General features: G+C 44.5%; 1 protein-coding gene across 3 annotated transcripts in view; it reads left to right on the top strand.

Moving 5' to 3' along the window:
- The window catches only part of LOC131935891 (transcription initiation factor TFIID subunit 3), a 65,940-nt gene that overhangs the window by 18,732 nt on the left and 25,937 nt on the right, over positions 1 to 21,271 (top strand). For all 3 annotated transcript variants that reach the window (XM_059292620.1, XM_059292619.1, XM_059292618.1), the window contains exons 5-9: positions 5,930 to 7,208; positions 10,646 to 10,762; positions 14,894 to 15,060; positions 15,230 to 15,986; positions 17,055 to 17,155. In XM_059292620.1, the coding sequence (XP_059148603.1) occupies positions 5,930 to 7,208; positions 10,646 to 10,762; positions 14,894 to 15,060; positions 15,230 to 15,986; positions 17,055 to 17,155 (2,421 nt within the window). The remainder of the gene's footprint in view (positions 1 to 5,929; positions 7,209 to 10,645; positions 10,763 to 14,893; positions 15,061 to 15,229; positions 15,987 to 17,054; positions 17,156 to 21,271) is intronic.

Raw genomic sequence — 21,271 nt, 5'->3', positions numbered from 1 at the left:
CTGGTCACATCCCTGGTCTGGTCTGGTCACATCCCTGGTCTGGTCACATCCCTGGTCTGGTCTGGTCACATCCCTGGTCTGGTCACATCCCTGGTCTGGTCTGGTCTGGTCACATCCCTGGTCTGGTCTGGTCACATCCCTGGTCTGGTCTGGTCACATCCCTGGTCTGGTCTGGTCACATCCCTGGTCTGGTCACATCCCTGGTCTGGTCTGGTCTGGTCACATCCCTGGTCTGGTCTGGTCACATCCCTGGTCTGGTCTGGTCTGGTCACATCCCTGGTCTGGTCACATCCCTGGTCTGGTCTGGTCACATCCCTGGTCTGGTCTGGTCACATCCCTGGTCTGGTCACATCCCTTGTCTGGTCTGGTCACATCCCTGGTCTGGTCTGGTCTGGTCTGGTCATATCCCTGGTCTGGTCACATCCCTGGTCTGGTCTGGTCTGGTCTGGTCTGGTCTGGTCTGGTCACATCCCTGGTCTGGTCACATCCCTGGTCTGGTCTGGTCTGGTCACATCCCTGGTCTGGTCTGGTCTGGTCTGGTCTGGTCTGGTCTGGTCACATCCCTGGTCTGGTCTGGTCTGGTCTGGTCTGGTCTGGTCACATCCCTGGTCTGGTCACATCCCTGGTCTGGTCTGGTCTGGTCTGGTCTGGTCTGGTCACATCCCTGGTCTGGTCTGGTCTGGTCTGGTCTGGTCTGGTCTGGTCACATCCCTGGTCTGGTCTGGTCTGGTCACATCCCTGGTCTGGTCTGGTCTGGTCTGGTCACATCCCTGGTCTGGTCTGGTCTGGTCTGGTCTGGTCTGGTCTGGTCTGGTCTGGTCACATCCCTGGTCTGGTCACATCCCTGGTCTGGTCTGGTCTGGTCACATCCCTGGTCTGGTCTGGTCACATCCCTGGTCTGGTCTGGTCTGGTCACATCCCTGGTCTGGTCTGGTCACATCCCTGGTCTGGTCTGGTCTGGTCACATCCCTGGTCTGGTCTGGTCACATCCCTGGTCTGGTCACATCCCTGGTCTGGTCACATCCCTGGTCTGGTCTGGTCACATCCCTGGTCTGGTCACATCCCTGGTCTGGTCTGGTCTGGTCTGGTCACATCCTTGGTCTGGTCACATCCCTGGTCTGGTCACATCCCTGGTCTGGTCACATCCCTGGTCTGGTCTGGTCACATCCCTGGTCTGGTCACATCCCTGGTCTGGTCTGGTCACATCCCTGGTCTGGTCACATCCCTGGTCTGGTCTGGTCACATGTCTGGTCTGGTCTGGTCTGGTCACATCCCTGGTCTGGTCACATCCCTGGTCTGGTCACATCCCTGGTCTGGTCTGGTCTGGTCACATCCCTGGTCTGGTCTGGTCACATCCCTGGTCTGGTCTGGTCACATCCCTGGTCTGGTCTGGTCTGGTCACATCCCTGGTCTGGTCTGGTCACATCCCTGGTCTGGTCTGGTCTGGTCTGGTCTGGTCACATCCCTGGTCTGGTCTGGTCTGGTCTGGTCACATCCCTGGTCTGGTCTGGTCTGGTCTGGTCACATCCCTGGTCTGGTCTGGTCTGGTCTGGTCTGGTCTGGTCACATCCCTGGTCTGGTCTGGTCACATCCCTGGTCTGGTCTGGTCTGGTCACATCCCTGGTCTGGTCTGGTCTGGTCTGGTCTGGTCACATCCCTGGTCTGGTCTGGTCTGGTCTGGTCTGGTCACATCCCTGGTCTGGTCTGGTCTGGTCTGGTCTGGTCACATCCCTGGTCTGGTCTGGTCTGGTCTGGTCTGGTCACATCCCTGGTCTGGTCTGGTCTGGTCTGGTCACATCCCTGGTCTGGTCTGGTCTGGTCTGGTCACATCCCTGGTCTGGTCTGGTCTGGTCTGGTCACATCCCTGGTCTGGTCTGGTCTGGTCTGGTCACATCCCTGGTCTGGTCTGGTCTGGTCTGGTCACATCCCTGGTCTGGTCTGGTCTGGTCTGGTCTGGTCACATCCCTGGTCTGGTCTGGTCTGGTCACATCCCTGGTCTGGTCTGGTCTAGTCACATCCCTGGTCTGGTCACATCCCTGGTCTGGTCACATCCCTGGTCTGGTCACATCCCTGGTCTGGTCACATCCCTGGTCTGGTCACATCCCTGGTCTGGTCACATCCCTGGTCTGGTCACATCCCTGGTCTGGTCACATCCCTGGTCTGGTCTGGTCTGGTCACATCCCTGGTCTGGTCTGGTCACATGTCTGGTCTGGTCTGGTCTGGTCTGGTCACATCCCTGGTCTGGTCTGGTCACATCCCTGGTCTGGTCACATCCCTGGTCTGGTCTGGTCACATCCCTGGTCTGGTCTGGTCACATCCCTGGTCTGGTCACATCCCTGGTCTGGTCTGGTCACATCCCTGGTCTGGTCTGGTCTGGTCTGGTCACATCCCTGGTCTGGTCACATCCCTGGTCTGGTCTGGTCACATCCCTGGTCTGGTCACATCCCTGGTCTGGTCTGGTCACATCCCTGGTCTGGTCTGGTCACATCCCTGGTCTGGTCTGGTCTGGTCACATCCCTGGTCTGGTCACATCCCTGGTCTGGTCTGGTCTGGTCTGGTCACATCCCTGGTCTGGTCTGGTCTGGTCACATCCCTGGTCTGGTCTGGTCTGGTCTGGTCTGGTCACATCCCTGGTCTGGTCTGGTCTGGTCACATCCCTGGTCAGGCCTGGTCACATCCCTGGTCTGGTCTGGTCTGGTCACATCCCTGGTCTGGTCACATCCCTGGTCTGGTCTGGTCACATCCCTGGTCTGGTCTGGTCACATGTCTGGTCTGGTCTGGTCTGGTCTGGTCACATCCCTGGTCTGGTCTGGTCTGGTCTGGTCTGGTCACATCCCTGGTCTGGTCACATCCCTGGTCTGGTCACATCCCTGGTCTGGTCACATCCCTGGTCTGGTCTGGTCTGGTCACATCCCTGGTCTGGTCTGGTCTGGTCTGGTCACATCCCTGGTCTGGTCTGGTCACATGTCTGGTCTGGTCTGGTCTGGTCTGGTCACATCCCTGGTCTGGTCTGGTCTGGTCTGGTCACATCCCTGGTCTGGTCACATCCCTGGTCTGGTCTGGTCACATCCCTGGTCTGGTCTGGTCTGGTCTGGTCACATCCCTGGTCTGGTCACATCCCTGGTCTGGTCACATCCCTGGTCTGGTCTGGTCTGGTCTGGTCACATCCCTGGTCTGGTCTGGTCTGGTCTGGTCTGGTCACATCCCTGGTCTGGTCTGGTCTGGTCACATCCCTGGTCTGGTCACATCCCTGGTCTGGTCTGGTCACATCCCTGGTCTGGTCACATCCCTGGTCTGGTCACATCCCTGGTCTGGTCTGGTCTGGTCTGGTCACATCCCTGGTCTGGTCTGGTCTGGTCTGGTCACATCCCTGGTCTGGTCACATCCCTGGTCTGGTCACATCCCTGGTCTGGTCTGGTCACATCCCTGGTCTGGTCTGGTCACATGTCTGGTCTGGTCTGGTCTGGTCTGGTCTGGTCACATCCCTGGTCTGGTCACATCCCTGGTCTGGTCACATCCCTGGTCTGGTCACATCCCTGGTCTGGTCACATCCCTGGTCTGGTCACATCCCTGGTCTGGTCTGGTCACATCCCTGGTCTGGTCTGGTCACATCCCAAGGCTGCAGTTTTTTTATTTTAGAGTTGTCTCTCCTAATGAGCCCCATGAGCTTGACATCATCTGATTTTTCCTGACTCCATCTGATTTTTCCTGACTCCATCTAATTTTTCCTGACTCCATCTAATTTTTCCTGACTCCATCTGATTTTTGCTTACTCCATCTCATTTTTCATGACTCCATCTGATTTTTCCTGACTCCATCTGATTTTTCCTGACTCCATCTGATTTTTGCTGACTCCATCTAATTTTTCCTGACTCCATCTGATTTTTGCTGACTCCATCTGATTTTTCATGACTCCATCTGATTTGTCCTGACTCCATCTGATTTTTGCTGACTCCATCTGATTTTTCATGACTCCATCTGATTTTTGCTGACTCCATCTGATTTTTCATGACTCCATCTGATTTTTCCTGACTCCATCTGATTTTTGCTGACTCCATCTGATTTTTCATGACTCCATCTGATTTTTGCTGACTCCATCTGATTTTTCATGACTCCATCTGATTTTTCCTGACTCCATCTGATTTTTCCTGACTCCATCTGATTTTTGCTGACTCCATCTGATTTTTGCTGACTCCATCTGATTTTTCATGACTCCATCTAATTTTTGCTGACTCCATCTGATTTTTGCTGACTCCATCTGATTTTTCATGACTCCATCTGATTTTTCCTGACTCCATCTGATTTTTGCTGACTCGCTAATTTTTCCTGACTCCATCTGATTTTTGCTGACTCCATCTGATTTTTTATGACTCCATCTGATTTTTCATGACTCCATCTGATTTTTCCTGACTCCATCTGATTTTTCCTGACTCCATCTAATTTTTCCTGACTCCATCTAATTTTTCCTGACTCCATCTGATTTTTGCTTACTCCATCTCATTTTTCATGACTCCATCTGATTTTTCCTGACTCCATCTGATTTTTCCTGACTCCATCTGATTTTTGCTGACTCCATCTAGATTTTCCTGACTCCATCTGATTTTTGCTGACTCCATCTGATTTTTCATGACTCCATCTGATTTGTCCTGACTCCATCTGATTTTTGCTGACTCCATCTGATTTTTCATGACTCCATCTGATTTTTGCTGACTCCATCTGATTTTTCATGACTCCATCTGATTTTTCCTGACTCCATCTGATTTTTGCTGACTCCATCTGATTTTTCATGACTCCATCTGATTTTTGCTGACTCCATCTGATTTTTCATGACTCCATCTGATTTTTCCTGACTCCATCTGATTTTTCCTGACTCCATCTGATTTTTGCTGACTCCATCTGATTTTTGCTGACTCCATCTGATTTTTCATGACTCCATCTAATTTTTGCTGACTCCATCTGATTTTTGCTGACTCCATCTGATTTTTCATGACTCCATCTGATTTTTCCTGACTCCATCTGATTTTTGCTGACTCGCTAATTTTTCCTGACTCCATCTGATTTTTGCTGACTCCATCTGATTTTTTATGACTCCATCTGATTTTTCATGACTCCATCTGATTTTTCCGGACTCCATCTGATTTTTGCTGACTCCATCTGATTTTTCATGACTCCATCTGATTTTTCCTGACTCCCATCTGATTTTTCTTGACTCCATCTGATTTTTGCTGACTCCATCTGATTTTTGCTGACTCCATCTGATTTTTCATGACTCCATCTGATTTTTGCTGACTCCATCTGATTTTTCATGACTCCATCTGATTTTTCCTGACTCCATCTAATTTTTCCTGACTCCATCTAATTTTTCCTGACTCCATCTGATTTTTCCTGACTCCATCTGATTTTTGCTGACTCCATCTGATTTTTGCTGACCCCATCTGATTTTTCATGACTCCATCTGATTTTTCATGACTCCATCTGATTTTTGCTGACTCCATCTAATTTTTCCTGACTGCATCTAATTTTTCCTGACTCCATCTGATTTTTGCTGACTCTATCTGATTTTTCATGACTCCATCTGATTTTTCCTGACTCCATCTGATTTTTCCTGACTCCCATCTGATTTTTCTTGACTCCATCTGATTTTTGCTGACTCCATCTGATTTTTGCTGACTCTATCTGATTTTTCATGACTCCATCTGATTTTTGCTGACTCCATCTGATTTTTCCTGACTCTATCTGATTTTTCATGACTCCATCTGATTTTTGCTGACTCTATCTGATTTTTCATGACTCCATCTGATTTTTCCTGACTCCATCTGATTTTTCATGACTCCATCTGATTTTTCATGACTCCATCTGATTTTTCATGACTCCATCTGATTTTTCATGACTCCGTCTGATTTTTCCTGACTCCATCTAATTTTTCCAGGCTTGGAAATTGTAACCTCCCTGAAGAGGCAGGCCACTCCCAGTATGAAATGACGTGTGTCTTCATGGGACCAAATGGTGTCTTGACAACCCGCCAGGGGGTCCAGGGTCGTCAACCTGAACCCTGCATGCCTCCCCCCAACCCTAGAACTCTGCTGGAAGCAGCCAACAAAGAGAACTCTGCCAAGTTGAGAGATGCTGCAACTGGTCTGGGAGCTGGTGATGGTCCAGCTTCTGGCAAACTGCTGGAGAAAAGCAAAAAGTCTCTCCACAAGAAAATGGAGCAGCGACCAGAAGGAAAAGATTATTCCAAGAAGTCTGCAAGCAGCAAAGCAGCTGCAAAGTTCCTTAAAAAGTTAAAGTCTTCTAAAAAGTCAGCCAAATTATTTAAAAAGTCAAAGCATAAAGAAGACAATGCTATCGATGGAGGTAAAGAGAAAAAATCCAAAGAAGAAAAGAGAGCAGATAAAGGTAAAGAGAAAAGCTACCGTAAGGAAGGAGAAGACAAACAAGCACCTACAAGCAAACATGAGCCGTTGAAAAAAAAAAAGGAGAAAAAATCAACAGCTCTGATTGATTCTGATGAAGAACTGCGTAATCTCTCTTCTCCTTCTCCGAGTTCTTCCCCAGATCATTTTATCATCGCTGATGGAGAAGTGGGTGAGAAAAAAGCCATGGATTCCATCAATGATAGTATTAATACTGTTCTAAGGAATGAACCAGATGGAAAAAGTCAAAAGAAAAAAAAGAAAAGTAGTAAGAATAAAGAATCAGATAGGGTAGGCAATCATAGCAAAACACATGAACAGCAACTGAAAAGAAAACCAGGTCGACCCCCCAAACTTCAGAAAACCCCTGAAACAGGTCGACCCCCCAAACTTGAGAAAACAGCTGAAGTAGCCCCACCCCCCCTGGACATGAAACCATTTGTCTCAGATAAGTACTCATCTGCTGAGCTACAGGTGTATGAGTTCAGTGACAGTCCACCAGACCCCCACCTTAAGCCCAGGCGACCCAGCGCCACTGACTTGCCTCCACCTGCTGCACCTAAAGTTGAGCCACCAGCAGCACCCAGAGTTCACAAGCCACACAAGAGGCTTCAACCAGAAGATGAACTCTTTGCTCCTGAGATCAAGTTTGAGTCCCGCCCTGAGCCAGCTGATAACAAGCCACTCAAGTCAGATGGGGTCAAGCCCAAGTTGAAAGAAGAGAGGAAGGCGGGCACCAGGGATGAGAAGCTGGGTCCACACAAGACCTCAAGAGATGCTCACAAGCAAAAGGTACACAAGAACCTTCTACTCGGCTCCTTCATCTAACCCAAGGGTCTCCAAACTTTTCTGTCTGAGGGCCGCATTAACTATCAAATTTCATTTCGGGGGCCAGTTTCTTCCAGGCATGTCTTTAATTTTTCTGGGCAAAGTTCATCAGCCATCACCATCAAACGATTTTTCCTTGGACAAAAAGATCTCAGTGGGCCGGATGAGAGGACTTCGCGGGCCGCATCCGGCCCGCGGGCCGTAGTTTGGAGACCCCTGATCTATACCAATGCTTTCACTTCATCTGAACAAACCCAATACTTTCACTTCATCTGAACAAACCCAATACTTTCACTTCATCTGAACAAACCCAATACTTTCACTTCATCTGAACAAACCCAATACTTTCACTTCATCTGAACAAACCCAATACTTTCACTTCATCTGAACAAACCCAATACTTTCACTTCATCTGAACAAACCCAATACTTTCACTTCATCTGAACAAACCCAATACTTTCACTTCATCTGAACAAACCCAATACTTTCACTTCATCTGAACAAACCCAATACTTTCACTTCATCTGAACAAACCCAATACTTTCACTTCATCTGAACAAACCCAATACTTTCACTTCATCTGAACAAACCCAATACTTTCACTTCATCTGAACAAACCCAATACTTTCACTTCAACTGAACAAACCCAATACTTTCACTTCATCTGAACAAACCCAATACTTTCACTTCATCTGAACAAACCCAATACTTTCACTTCATCTGAACAAACCCAATACTTTCACTTCATCTGAACAAACCCAATACTTTCACTTCATCTGAACAAACCCAATACTTTCACTTCATCTGAACAAACCCAATACTTTCACTTCATCTGAACAAACCCAATACTTTCACTTCATCTGAACAAACCCAATACTTTCACTTCATCTGAACAAACCCAATACTTTCACTTCATCTGAACAAACCCAATACTTTCACTTCATCTGAACAAACCCAATACTTTCACTTCATCTGAACAAACCCAATACTTTCACTTCATCTGAACAAACCCAATACTTTCACTTCATCTGAACAAACCCAATACTTTCACTTCATCTGAACAAACCCAATACTTTCACTTCATCTGAACAAACCCAATACTTTCACTTCATCTGAACAAACCCAATACTTTCACTTCATCTGAACAAACCCAATACTTTCACTTCATCTGAACAAACCCAATACTTTCACTTCATCTGAACAAACCCAATACTTTCACTTCATCTGAACAAACCCAATACTTTCACTTCATCTGAACAAACCCAATACTTTCACTTCATCTGAACAAACCCAATACTTTCACTTCATCTGAACAAACCCAATACTTTCACTTCATCTGAACAAACCCAATACTTTCACTTCATCTGAACAAACCCAATACTTTCACTTCATCTGAACAAACCCAATACTTTCACTTCATCTGAACAAACCCAATACTTTCACTTCATCTGAACAAACCCAATACTTTCACTTCATCTGAACAAACCCAATACTTTCACTTCATCTGAACAAACCCAATACTTTCACTTCATCTGAACAAACCCAATACTTTCACTTCATCTGAACAAACCCAATACTTTCACTTCATCTGAACAAACCCAATACTTTCACTTCATCTGAACAAACCCAATACTTTCACTTCATCTGAACAAACCCAATACTTTCACTTCATCTGAACAAACCCAATACTTTCACTTCATCTGAACAAACCCAATACTTTCACTTCATCTGAACAAACCCAATACTTTCACTTCATCTGAACAAACCCAATACTTTCACTTCATCTGAACAAACCCAATACTTTCACTTCATCTGAACAAACCCAATACTTTCACTTCATCTGAACAAACCCAATACTTTCACTTCATCTGAACAAACCCAATACTTTCACTTCATCTGAACAAACCCAATACTTTCACTTCATCTGAACAAACCCAATACTTTCACTTCATCTGAACAAACCCAATACTTTCACTTCATCTGAACAAACCCAATACTTTCACTTCATCTGAACAAACCCAATACTTTCACTTCATCTGAACAAACCCAATACTTTCACTTCATCTGAACAAACCCAATACTTTCACTTCATCTGAACAAACCCAATACTTTCACTTCATCTGAACAAACCCAATACTTTCACTTCATCTGAACAAACCCAATACTTTCACTTCATCTGAACAAACCCAATACTTTCACTTCATCTGAACAAACCCAATACTTTCACTTCATCTGAACAAACCCAATACTTTCACTTCATCTGAACAAACCCAATACTTTCACTTCATCTGAACAAACCCAATACTTTCACTTCATCTGAACAAACCCAATACTTTCACTTCATCTGAACAAACCCAATACTTTCACTTCATCTGAACAAACCCAATACTTTCACTTCATCTGAACAAACCCAATACTTTCACTTCATCTGAACAAACCCAATACTTTCACTTCATCTGAACAAACCCAATACTTTCACTTCATCTGAACAAACCCAATACTTTCACTTCATCTGAACAAACCCAATACTTTCACTTCATCTGAACAAACCCAATACTTTCACTTCATCTGAACAAACCCAATACTTTCACTTCATCTGAACAAACCCAATACTTTCACTTCATCTGAACAAACCCAATACTTTCACTTCATCTGAACAAACCCAATACTTTCACTTCATCTGAACAAACCCAATACTTTCACTTCATCTGAACAAACCCAATACTTTCACTTCATCTGAACAAACCCAATACTTTCACTTCATCTGAACAAACCCAATACTTTCACTTCATCTGAACAAACCCAATACTTTCACTTCATCTGAACAAACCCAATACTTTCACTTCATCTGAACAAACCCAATACTTTCACTTCATCTGAACAAACCCAATACTTTCACTTCATCTGAACAAACCCAATACTTTCACTTCATCTGAACAAACCCAATACTTTCACTTCATCTGAACAAACCCAATACTTTCACTTCATCTGAACAAACCCAATACTTTCACTTCATCTGAACAAACCCAATACTTTCACTTCATCTGAACAAACCCAATACTTTCACTTCATCTGAACAAACCCAATACTTTCACTTCATCTGAACAAACCCAGTGCATTTTCCTGTCTCGCCTTGTAGAACAGATTGCCATGGAGATGCTGGCAAAATCTCAAGCTTTTACTGTTAATATCCATTGCACTAGCAGCTTTTAATAATTCCACTCACCCCCAATCACCTGTTTTTTTCCTCCTGGTTAAGCACCCCCCCCCCCCACCCTGTTCATTTAAAGATATACAAATAGGATTTAGAATAGGGATGGGATTTGAGGAAGTAATAATGTTAAAGATACCCCCCCCCCCCCCAATGCATTTTAAGTAACAACTTCAAACTGTTTCTCCAGGAAAGAGACCATAAAAAAGATAGAAAAGAGAAAAGGAAAGATAAAGAAAAGAAGAAGAAACACAAAGATAGAGATAAGGCAAAAGAAGTGGTGAAAAAACATGAGGATAAAGTGAAAGTTAGTGTTGTTTCTACTTGTAGTGTGTCAGACATGACCCATATCCTGTAGTGTGTCAGACATGACCCATATCGAGTTGTGTGTCAGACATGACCCATATCGTGTAGTGTGTCAGACATGACCCATATCCTGTAGTGTGTCAGACATGACCTATATCCTGTAGTGTGTCAGACATGACCCATATCCTGTAGTGTGTCAGACATGACCCATATCCTGTAGTGTGTCAGACATGACCCATATCGTGTAGTGTGTCAGACATGACCAATATCCTGTAGTGTGTCAGACATGACCCATATCCTGTAGTGTGTCAGACATGACCCATATCCTGTAGTGTGTCAGACATGACCCATATCGTGTAGTGTGTCAGACATGACCCATATCCTGTAGTGTGTCAGACATGACCCATATTGTGTAGTGTGTCAGACATGACCCATATCATGTAGTGTGTCAGACATGACCCATATTGTGTAGTGTGTCAGACATGACCCATATCCTGTAGTGTGTCAGACATGACCCATATCCTGTAGTGTGTCAGACATGACCCATATCGTGTAGTGTGTCAGACATGACCCATATCCTGTAGTGTGTCAGACATGACCCATATCGTGTAGTGTGTCAGACATGACCCATATCCTGTAGTGTGTCAGACATGACCCATATCCTGTTTGCTCTGTTAGTAAATAGTAGAGTGGTGTCACATTTCTCCAAACCTTCTGTAACCCACTAGGTAGATTTAAGTGAGGTAAGTCTCATTACAGAATGAGCTGCAACTTTTCCATAACCTGTTTACTGTTACACCTGCTCATATCTTAAAGTTTGCTCATACGTCAAAGTTTTTCTTGTATGTCAAATCAACCTTTATCTTGCTGGAGACCTTGTATCTAAAATATCTCATGTATCAGGACACTCGTAAGTTTGGGTAACACTGTATATATATATATATATATATATATATATATATTTAAACACATATAAGCACAAATATACACTCACTTATATGTGTGTATATATATATATATATATATATATACTAGCCGGCCAGGCCCTGCTCTGGCCTTATGAAAAAACTATTTGTAAAGGATCAAGACTAGTATGTAACCCTAACCGCAAACATAAACCCTAAAAGTAGGGTAGAGGCTAAATCATGAGTGGGTAGAGGAGAAGGATGGATGTGGATTAGATCCGTAGAGGAGAGAAGGATGGATGTGGATTAGATCCTTAGAGGAGAGAAGGATGGATGTGGATTAGATCCTTAGAGGAGAGAAGGATGGATGTGGAATAGATCCGTAGAGGAGAGAAGGATGGATGTGGAATAGATCCGTAGAGGAGAGAAGGATGGATGTGGATTAGATCCGTAGAGGAGAGAAGGATGGATGTGGAATAGATCCGTAGAGGAGAGAAGGATGGATGTGGATTAGATCCCTAGAGGAGAGAAGGATGGATGTAGATTAGATCCTTAGAGGAGAGAAGGATGGATGTGGATTAGATCCTTAGAGGAGAGAAGGATGGATGTGGATTAGATCCTTAGAGGAGAGAAGGATGGATGTGGATTAGATCCTTAGAGGAGAAGGATGGATGTGGATTAGATCCTTAGAGGAGAGAAGGATGGATGTGGATTAGATCCTTAGAGGAGAGAAGGATGGATGTGGATTAGATCCTTAGAGGAGAGAAGGATGGATGTGGATTAGATCCTTAGAGGAGAGAAGGATGGATGTGGATTAGATCCTTAGAGGAGAGAAGGATGGATGTGGATTAGATCCTTAGAGGAGAGAAGGATGGATGTAGATTAGATCCGTAGAGGAGAGAAGGATGGATGTGGATTAGATCCTTAGAGGAGAGAAGGATGGATGTGGATTAGATCCTTAGAGGAGAGAAGGATGGATGTAGATTAGATCCTTAGAGGAGAGAAGGATGGATGTGGATTAGATCCTTAGAGGAGAGAAGGATGGATGTGGATTAGATCCTTAGAGGAGAGAAGGATGGATGTGGATTAGATCCTTAGAGGAGAAGGATGGATGTGGATTAGATCCTTAGAGGAGAGAAGGATGGATGTGGATTAGATCCTTAGAGGAGAGAAGGATGGATGTGGATTAGATCCTTAGAGGAGAGAAGGATGGATGTGGATTAGATCATGATTAAGAGAAGAAAAAAACATCGAGACACAGAGTCCAATTTTGTTTTATATATATATTTTAGCGTACCCGCCCCCTGCGCTTTGCTGTGGGGATAGAAGAAAGTTTGACGAAATATATTTGAAGGATTTCACCAACGCATTACCAATCATATGTTCTTAGACGCGTGACCTACTTTTCTAAAAATTAGTTATTAAAATGTAAACAATGCCTGCGCTTGGATCATAAATATCAGGACACAGGTTTACCTACACTACTACATGAAAACCTTGAGTGTACATTAATCACTCACCGAAATAACATGTTAGAGCACAATTCGGTGACCGCCCATTTGTCAGAGACGTAGAGGCCCTCTCTCAGGAGCCCCCCCCCCCCCCCATTACACTACCACATAGGCGCGGCGTACCACCCCTGGCTCCTTAAAATAGCATCCTGTTAACAATGATACAGATTGCGTCATTCGCTAAAGTGACAAAAATGAACAGGATTTGTTATTTAACTCGTTAAAAAATTATTTGACGCGTTTTAAACATCAGTGTAACTGATGCAATATGTTAACGTTACTAATGGTCTATTCTTAGATGCTCGATCTCAATTTCTGTTTGGATTATCTAAAAATAGATGCTAATTGCATCATTCGCAAAGTGACAAAACTATTTGGATTTTTTTACAAACAAAAAGAAACATCCCAGTTAATAATCTAACCTTGGTTAATTTTTTCTGATTATCAAAATAAAACGTATTACATGGTCCTCAGCTGCCCATGTGAGCCTTTGGGGGCTGAAACAAACATTTTTATTTGCAGCCTAATCGTACCCTACCAGGGTACGCCTGATTCAATTTAGTGAGCGTTTCTAGCGCCCCATCCTATCCATTGTCTAGCACAATGTTTAGACCGAACGTATTCACCATAGCACTCACGGAAAAGACCAAGGCACCAAATCGCATCCCCCAGGGGGGCCGCCCATGCAAAATTAAATCCCCCGTCCCCACCACCCACCCACCCCTATTCCCCCCTCCCACCCCAGAAACCTTCTTGGGAGTATTCATCAACTCCCTAAAGTTTTATGGCACCGGGATAAATTGCGTAGAATAGCAATCATCTTTTATTTTTATATACCGTATACTGAGAAAATCCCACCATTCCGTGGCGCCGCCCTTGCGAATTTTAAAAATGATTTTTTTTACAGAACCCTTCCCTGGAGTGTTCTAATCGTCCCTAAAGTTTGATGGCTATCGGATGAACGTTGTGAGACCGCAATCGACTTTTATTTTTATATATCGTATATAGAGAAAAAACAAATCGCGCCCTGCCGGGGCGCCACCCCTTCGAATTTGAAAATGTTTTTAGTGCAGAAACCTCCCCAGGACTATTCTCAACATCCTCCCAAAGTTTAATGGCGATCATGTGAACGGTGTCACTGCAATTCACTTTTATTATTTTTATATACCGTATAAAAAACGCACCCTCACGTGGCGCCGCCCTTGCGAAATTAAAAATGATTTTTTTTTTTTTTTTACAAAACCCTTCCCCAGAGTGTCCCAATCAACTCCCCCAAAGTCTCATGGCTGTCGGATAACGGTGTCAAACCAAAATCGAGTTTTATTTTTATATATCGTATAGAGAGAAAAAACAAATCGCGCCCTGCCGGGGCGCCACCCCTTCGAATTTGAAATATTTTTTTTCGCAGAAACCTCCCCAGGAATATTCTCAACAACTTTCCAAAGTTTCACGGTGATGTGATAAGAGGTGTGGTAATGCATAAAAGACACACAGACAGACACACACACACACATACATTGCTTTTTATAGATATAGATAGATATATATATATATATATTATATATAGATAGATATATATATATATATATAGAGAGAGAGAGAGAGAGACAGACAGACAGATACATAGATTGATAGATAAAGATATAGACATAGATGTATACATATACTTGCATGCAAGCTAATGTATGTATTAAAGAAATTTGAATGATTTTGTAGGAGAAATCTAGGGAATCATCTCCAGCTATTGGACCAGGTGTCAAGCTCAAGATCAAAATTGGGGGCATTGGGACTTCCATGATGGTCACAGGAGACAGCTCTGCATTGTCGCCTCATTCTGGCTCCAAGAGAGAATCCATGTCCCCCCCACGAGTGGTCCCCAAATTGTGAGTTTGACATGCTAGTCTAGCTCTAATGATAGTCTACAAATTATTTTCTGTGATTTGTCTTAAAAATGTAGGCCTACAATTGTAAATCAAAAAGTAGTTTGTCACCCGTTCTTGCAATAGTGATGTTTTGAAGAGATCTACTTTACAAAATTTTGTTTATTTTTAGACTGATAACTAAACAAGCAAGTAGTGCCAAATCAGGTCCTAGCAAGTCCAGATCTACCTCACCCAGCAAGCCTTCACCCAGATCCACTACACCAAACTCCCGCAACACCCCTACACCCCCTCCTGTTGCTCGCAATACCTCAACACCTCCTCCCATCCCTCGTCACATTGATACTACCCCAGCGCCATCTAAAGCTAGCACATCCGCCGCCCCTGAAAGAAAGCCCCCAATCAAAAGTGTGAAAAAGGAAAGGAAGAAAATGAGGAAAGAATCTTTGTCTTCACTTTCACCCGACTCTTCTCCGTCCCCACCTGCTAAACGCCAGCCAGCAGCTAAACTTGAGCCATCTTCACCAGCGCTCGCACCATCCTCTCATACATCCTCACCCACCCCACCACCGCGGCGGAAAGTCACCCCTCCTCCGTCTTTATCTCCTGCCATGTTTGGCCGTGGCTGTCATCGCTCCCCCTCCCCCACCAAGCCACCTACACCTGGTTCAACATCTCCTGCCCATTCACCCGAGTGGAACCTCCCTCTCTCCCCTGCACACCACCGCTCTCCCACTCCCACCCCCAGGACACCAACAGCCTCCCCTTTACCCTCCCCCTCTCACTCCTCCCCTCCTGGAAGCCCACCAGCCAGCCCCACACCAGGGTCTAAAGCCAATCTGTCGCCTGCGTCTTCTGGAGGAAAATCCTGCACATCGCTCTCCAAACCTGCGCGCACTGTTGAGGCTGAGACAGTTTGTGTTTTTATAGTAAGTTTTTCACTTAGTCTTTCATAGCTCTATATGTACAGTTAGTTGACCTTAACCCTAACCAGTCCTAATTAAAGATCATGCACATAATGAACAACACAAGTTTATGGTTTGTCATTGTGTTGTACTGATTGAGGGGGGAAGGAACGGGGGACAAGAGTTCTGTTGTTCTATAATAGAATTATAAAAAAGGATCTGTCACCAATCATATGTCACCAATCTGTCACCAATCATCTGTCACCAATCATCTGTCACCAATCATCTGTCACCAATCATCTGTCACCAATAGTAGTTATTTCATTAAGATAGTTTAAATACTGTTTTTTTTAGAGCTAGTTCCATAATTTGCATGCTGCTTTGTACTTGGAATGATCTTTGTTGTAAACTCCATGCAAATGTTGAATGATCTTTGTTGTAAACTCCATGCAAGTGTTGAATGATCTTTGTTGTAAACTCCATTCAAATGTTGAATGATCTTTGTTGTAAACTCCATGCAAATGTTGAATGATCTTTGTTGTAAACTCCATGCAAATGTTGAATGATCTTTGTTGTAAACTCCATGCAAGTGTTGAATGATCTTTGTTGTAAACTCCATGCAAATGTTGAATGATCTTTGTTGTAAACTCCATGCAAATGTTGAATGATCTTTGTTGTAAACTCCATGCAAATGTTGAATGATCTTTGTTGTAAACTCCATGCAAATGTTGAATGATCTTTGTTGTAAACTCCATGCAAATGTTGAATGATCTTTGTTGTAAACTCCATGCAAATGTTGAATGATCTTTGTTGTAAACTCCATGCAAATGTTTCTCCAGGATGATTAGAATGATCTTTGTTGTAAACTCCATGCAAATGTTGAATGATCTTTGTTGTAAACTCCATGCAAATGTTGAATGATCTTTGTTGTAACCTCCATGCAAATGTTGAATTATCTTTGTTGTAAACTCCATGCAAGTGTTGAATGATCTTTGTTGTAAACTCCATGCAAATGTTGAATGATCTTTGTTGTAAACTCCATGCAAATGTTGAATGATCTTTGTTGTAAACTCCATGCAAATGTTTCTCCAGGATGATTCAGGCCAGAAAGTTTGGATCTGTCCAGCTTGCAAACTTCCAGATGATGGGACAGAAATGATTGGCTGTGACATGTGTGATAACTGGTATCATTGGTAAGGTCATGATAACTGGTATCTAAGGTCATGATAACTGATATCAATGGTAAGGTCATGATAACTGGTATCTAAGGTCATGACGTATCAATGGTTAGGTCATGATGACTGGTATCTAAGTTCATGATAACTGGTATCTAAGGTCATGATGACTGGTATCAATGGTAGCTCATGATAACTGGTATCAATGGTAAGGTCATGATAACTGGTATCTAAGGTCATGACGTATCAATGGTTAGGTCATGATGACTGGTATCTAAGTTCATGATAACTGGTATCTAAGGTCATGATAACTGGTATCATTGGTATGGTCATGATAACTTATCTATAGTCATGATAACTGGTATCTAAAGTCATGATAACTGGCATTATTGGTAAGGTCATGATAACTGGTATCTAAGGTCATGATAACTGGTATCAATGGTAAGATCATAATCACCTAATCAGTTAATAAATGATATTTTTGGTAAAATAGTTGTTCATTTGTCCTTTTCAGTCCAATCTATCCTGTCTCAATTCTACTTTCAGTCAAGTTCATTCTGACCAATCTATCCCAGGCCATGTGTCTGTGAACTTAATCTATCCCAGCCCATGTGTATGTGAACTTTATCCCCAGCCCATGTGTCTGTGAACTTAATCTATCCCAGCCCATGTGTCTGTGAACTTTATCCCCAGCCCATGTGTATGTGAACTTTATCCCCAGCCCATGTGTCTGTGAACTTAATCTATCCCCAGCCCATGTGTCTGTGAACTTAATCTATCCCCAGCCCATGTGTCTGTGAACTTAATCTATCCCCAGCCCATGTGTCTGTGAACTTAATCTATCCCCAGCCCATGTGTCTGTGAACTTTATCCCCAGCCCATGTGTCTGTGAACTTTATCCCCAGCCCATGTGTCTGTGAACTTTATCCCCAGCCCATGTGTCTGTGAACTTTATCCCCAGCCCATGTGTCTGTGAACTTAATCTATCCCCAGCCCATGTATCTGTGAACTTTATCCCCAGCCCATGTGTCTGTGAACTTAATCTATCCCCAGCCCATGTGTCTGTGAACTTTATCCCCAGCTCATGTGTCTGTGAACTTTATCCCCAGCTCATGTGTCTGTGAACTTAATCTATCCCCAGCCCATGTGTCTGTGAACTTAATCTATCCCCAGCCCATGTGTCTGTGAACTTTATCCCCAGCCCATGTGTCTGTGAACTTAATCTATCCCCAGCCCATGTGTCTGTGAACTTTATCCCCAGCCCATGTGTCTGTGAACTTTATCTATCCCCAGCCCATGTGTCTGTGAACTTTATCCCCAGCCCATGTGTCTGTGAACTTTATCCCCAGCCCATGTGTCTGTGAACTTAATCTATCCCAGCCCAAGTGTCTGTGAACTTAATCTATCCCCAGCCCATGTGTCTGTGAACTTTATCCCCAGCCCATGTGTCTGTGAACTTAATCTATCCCCAGCCCATGTGTCTGTGAACTTAATCTATCCCCAGCCCATGTGTCTGTGAACTTAATCTATCCCCAGCCCATGTGTCTGTGAACTTTATCCCCAGCCCATGTGTCTGTGAACTTAATCTATCCCCAGCCCATGTGTCTGTGAACTTTATCCCCAGCCCAAGTGTCTGTGAACTTAATCTATCCCCAACCCATGTGTCTGTGAACTTTATCCCCAGCCCATGTGTCTGTGAACTTAATCTATCCCCAGCTCATGTGTCTGTGAACTTAATCTATCCCCAGCCCATGTGTCTGTGAACGTTATCCCCAGCCCATGTGTCTGTGAACTTTATCCCCAGCCCATGTGTCTGTGAACTTAATCTATCCCCAGCTCATGTGTCTGTGAACTTAATCTATCCCCAGCCCATGTGTCTGTGAACTTAATCTATCCCAGCCCATGTGACTGTGAACTTTATCTATCCCCAGCCCATGTGTCTGTGAACTTTATCCCCAGCCCATGTGTCTGTGAACTTTATCCCCAGCCCATGTGTCTGTGAACTTTATCCCCAGCCCATGTGTCTGTGAACTTTATCTATCCCCAGCCCATGTGTCTGTGAACTTTATCCCCAGCCCATGTGTCTGTGAACTTTATCCCCAGCCCATGTGACTGTGAACTTTATCTATCCCCAGCCCATGTGTCTGTGAACTTTATCCCCAGCCCATGTGTCTGTGAACTTTATCTCCAGCCCATGTGTCTGTGAACTTTATCCCCAGCTCATGTGTCTGTGAACTTTATCCCCAGCCCATGTGTCTGTGAACTTTATCTATCCCCAGCCCATGTGTCTGTGAACTTTATCCCCAGCCCATGTGTCTGTGAACTTAATCTATCCCCAGCCCATGTGTCTGTGAACTTTATCCCCAGCTCATGTGTCTGTGAACTTAATCTATCCCCAGCCCATGTGTCTGTGAACTTAATCTATCCCCAGCCCATGTGTCTGTGAACTTAATCTATCCCCAGCCCATGTGTCTGTGAACTTAATCTATCCCAGCCCATGTGTCTGTGAACTTAATCTATCCCCAGCCCATGTGTCTGTGAACTTAATCTATCCCCAGCCCATGTGTCTGTGAACTTAATCTATCCCCAGCCCATGTGTCTGTGAACTTTATCCCCAGCTCATGTGTCTGTGAACTTAATCTATCCCAGCCCATGTGTCTGTGAACTTTATCCCCAGCCTATGTGTCTGTGAACTTTATCCCCAGCCCATGTGTCTGTGAACTTAATCTATCCCCAGCCCATGTGTCTGTGAACTTTATCCCCAGCCCATGTGTATGTGAACTTTATCCCCAGCCCATGTGTCTGTGAACTTAATCTATCCCCAGCCCATGTGTCTGTGAACTTAATCTATCCCCAGCTCATGTGTCTTTGAACTTAATCTATCCCAGCCCATGTGACTGTGAACTTTATCCCCAGCCTATCTGTCTGTGAACTTTATCCCCAGCCCATGTGTCTGTGAACTTAATCTATCCCCAGCCCATGTGTCTGTGAACTTTATCCCCAGCCCATGTGTCTGTGAACTTAATCTATCCCCAGCCCATGTGTCTGTGAACTTAATCTATCCCAGCCCATGTGTCTGTGAACTTAATCTATCCCCAGCCCATGTGTCTGTGAACTTAATCTATCCCCAGCCCATGTGTCTGTGAACTTAATCTATCCCAGCCCATGTGTCTGTGAACTTAATCTATCCCAGCCCATGTGTCTGTGAACTTTATCCCCAGCCCATGTGTCTGTGAACTTTATCCCCAGCTCATGTGTCTGTGAACTTAATCTATCCCAGCCCATGTGTCTGTGAACTTAATCTATCCCCAGCCCATGTGTCTGTGAACTTAATCTATCCCAGCCCATGTGTCTGTGAACTTTATCCCCAGCCCATGTGTCTGTGAACTTAATCTATCCCCAGCCCATGTGTCTGTGAACTTTATCCCCAGCCCATGTGTCTGTGAACTTTATCTATCCCCAGCCCATGTGTCTGTGAACTTTATCTATCCCCAGCCCATGTGTCTGTGAACTTTATCCCCAGCTCATGTGTCTGTGAACTTTATCCCCAGCCCATGTGTCTGTGAACTTTATCCCCAGCCCATGTGTCTGTGAACGTTATCCCCAGCCCATGTGTCTGTGAACTTTATCCCCAGCCCATGTGTCTGTGAACTTTATCCCCAGCCCATGTGTCTGTGAACTTAATCTATCCCCAGCTCATGTGTCTGTGAACTTAATCTATCCCCAGCCCATGTGTCTGTGAACGTTATCCCCAGCCCATGTGTCTGTGAACTTTATCCCCAGGCCATGTGTCTGTGAACTTAATCTATCCCAGCCCATGTGTCTGTGAACTTAATCTATCCCCAGCCCATGTGTCTGTGAACTTAATCTATCCCCAGCTCATGTGTCTGTGAACTTAATCTATCCCCAGCCTATGTGTCTGTGAACTTAATCTATCCCCAGCCCATGTGTCTGTGAACTTTATCCCCAGCCCATGTGTCTGTGAACTTAATCTATCCCCAGCCCATGTGTCTGTGAACTTAATCTATCCCCAGCTCATGTGTCTGTGAACTTAATCTATCCCAGCCCATGTGTCTGTGAACTTTATCCCCAGCCCATGTGTCTGTGAACTTTATCCCCAGCCCATGTGTCTGT

The sequence above is a fragment of the Physella acuta genome, unplaced genomic scaffold, assembly GCF_028476545.2.
Source record: "Physella acuta isolate Inbredline_101_S28 unplaced genomic scaffold, ASM2847654v3 ptg000163l, whole genome shotgun sequence".
Lineage (NCBI taxonomy): Eukaryota > Metazoa > Mollusca > Gastropoda > Physidae > Physella > Physella acuta.
This window is presented reverse-complemented; position numbering and strand designations above follow the sequence as displayed.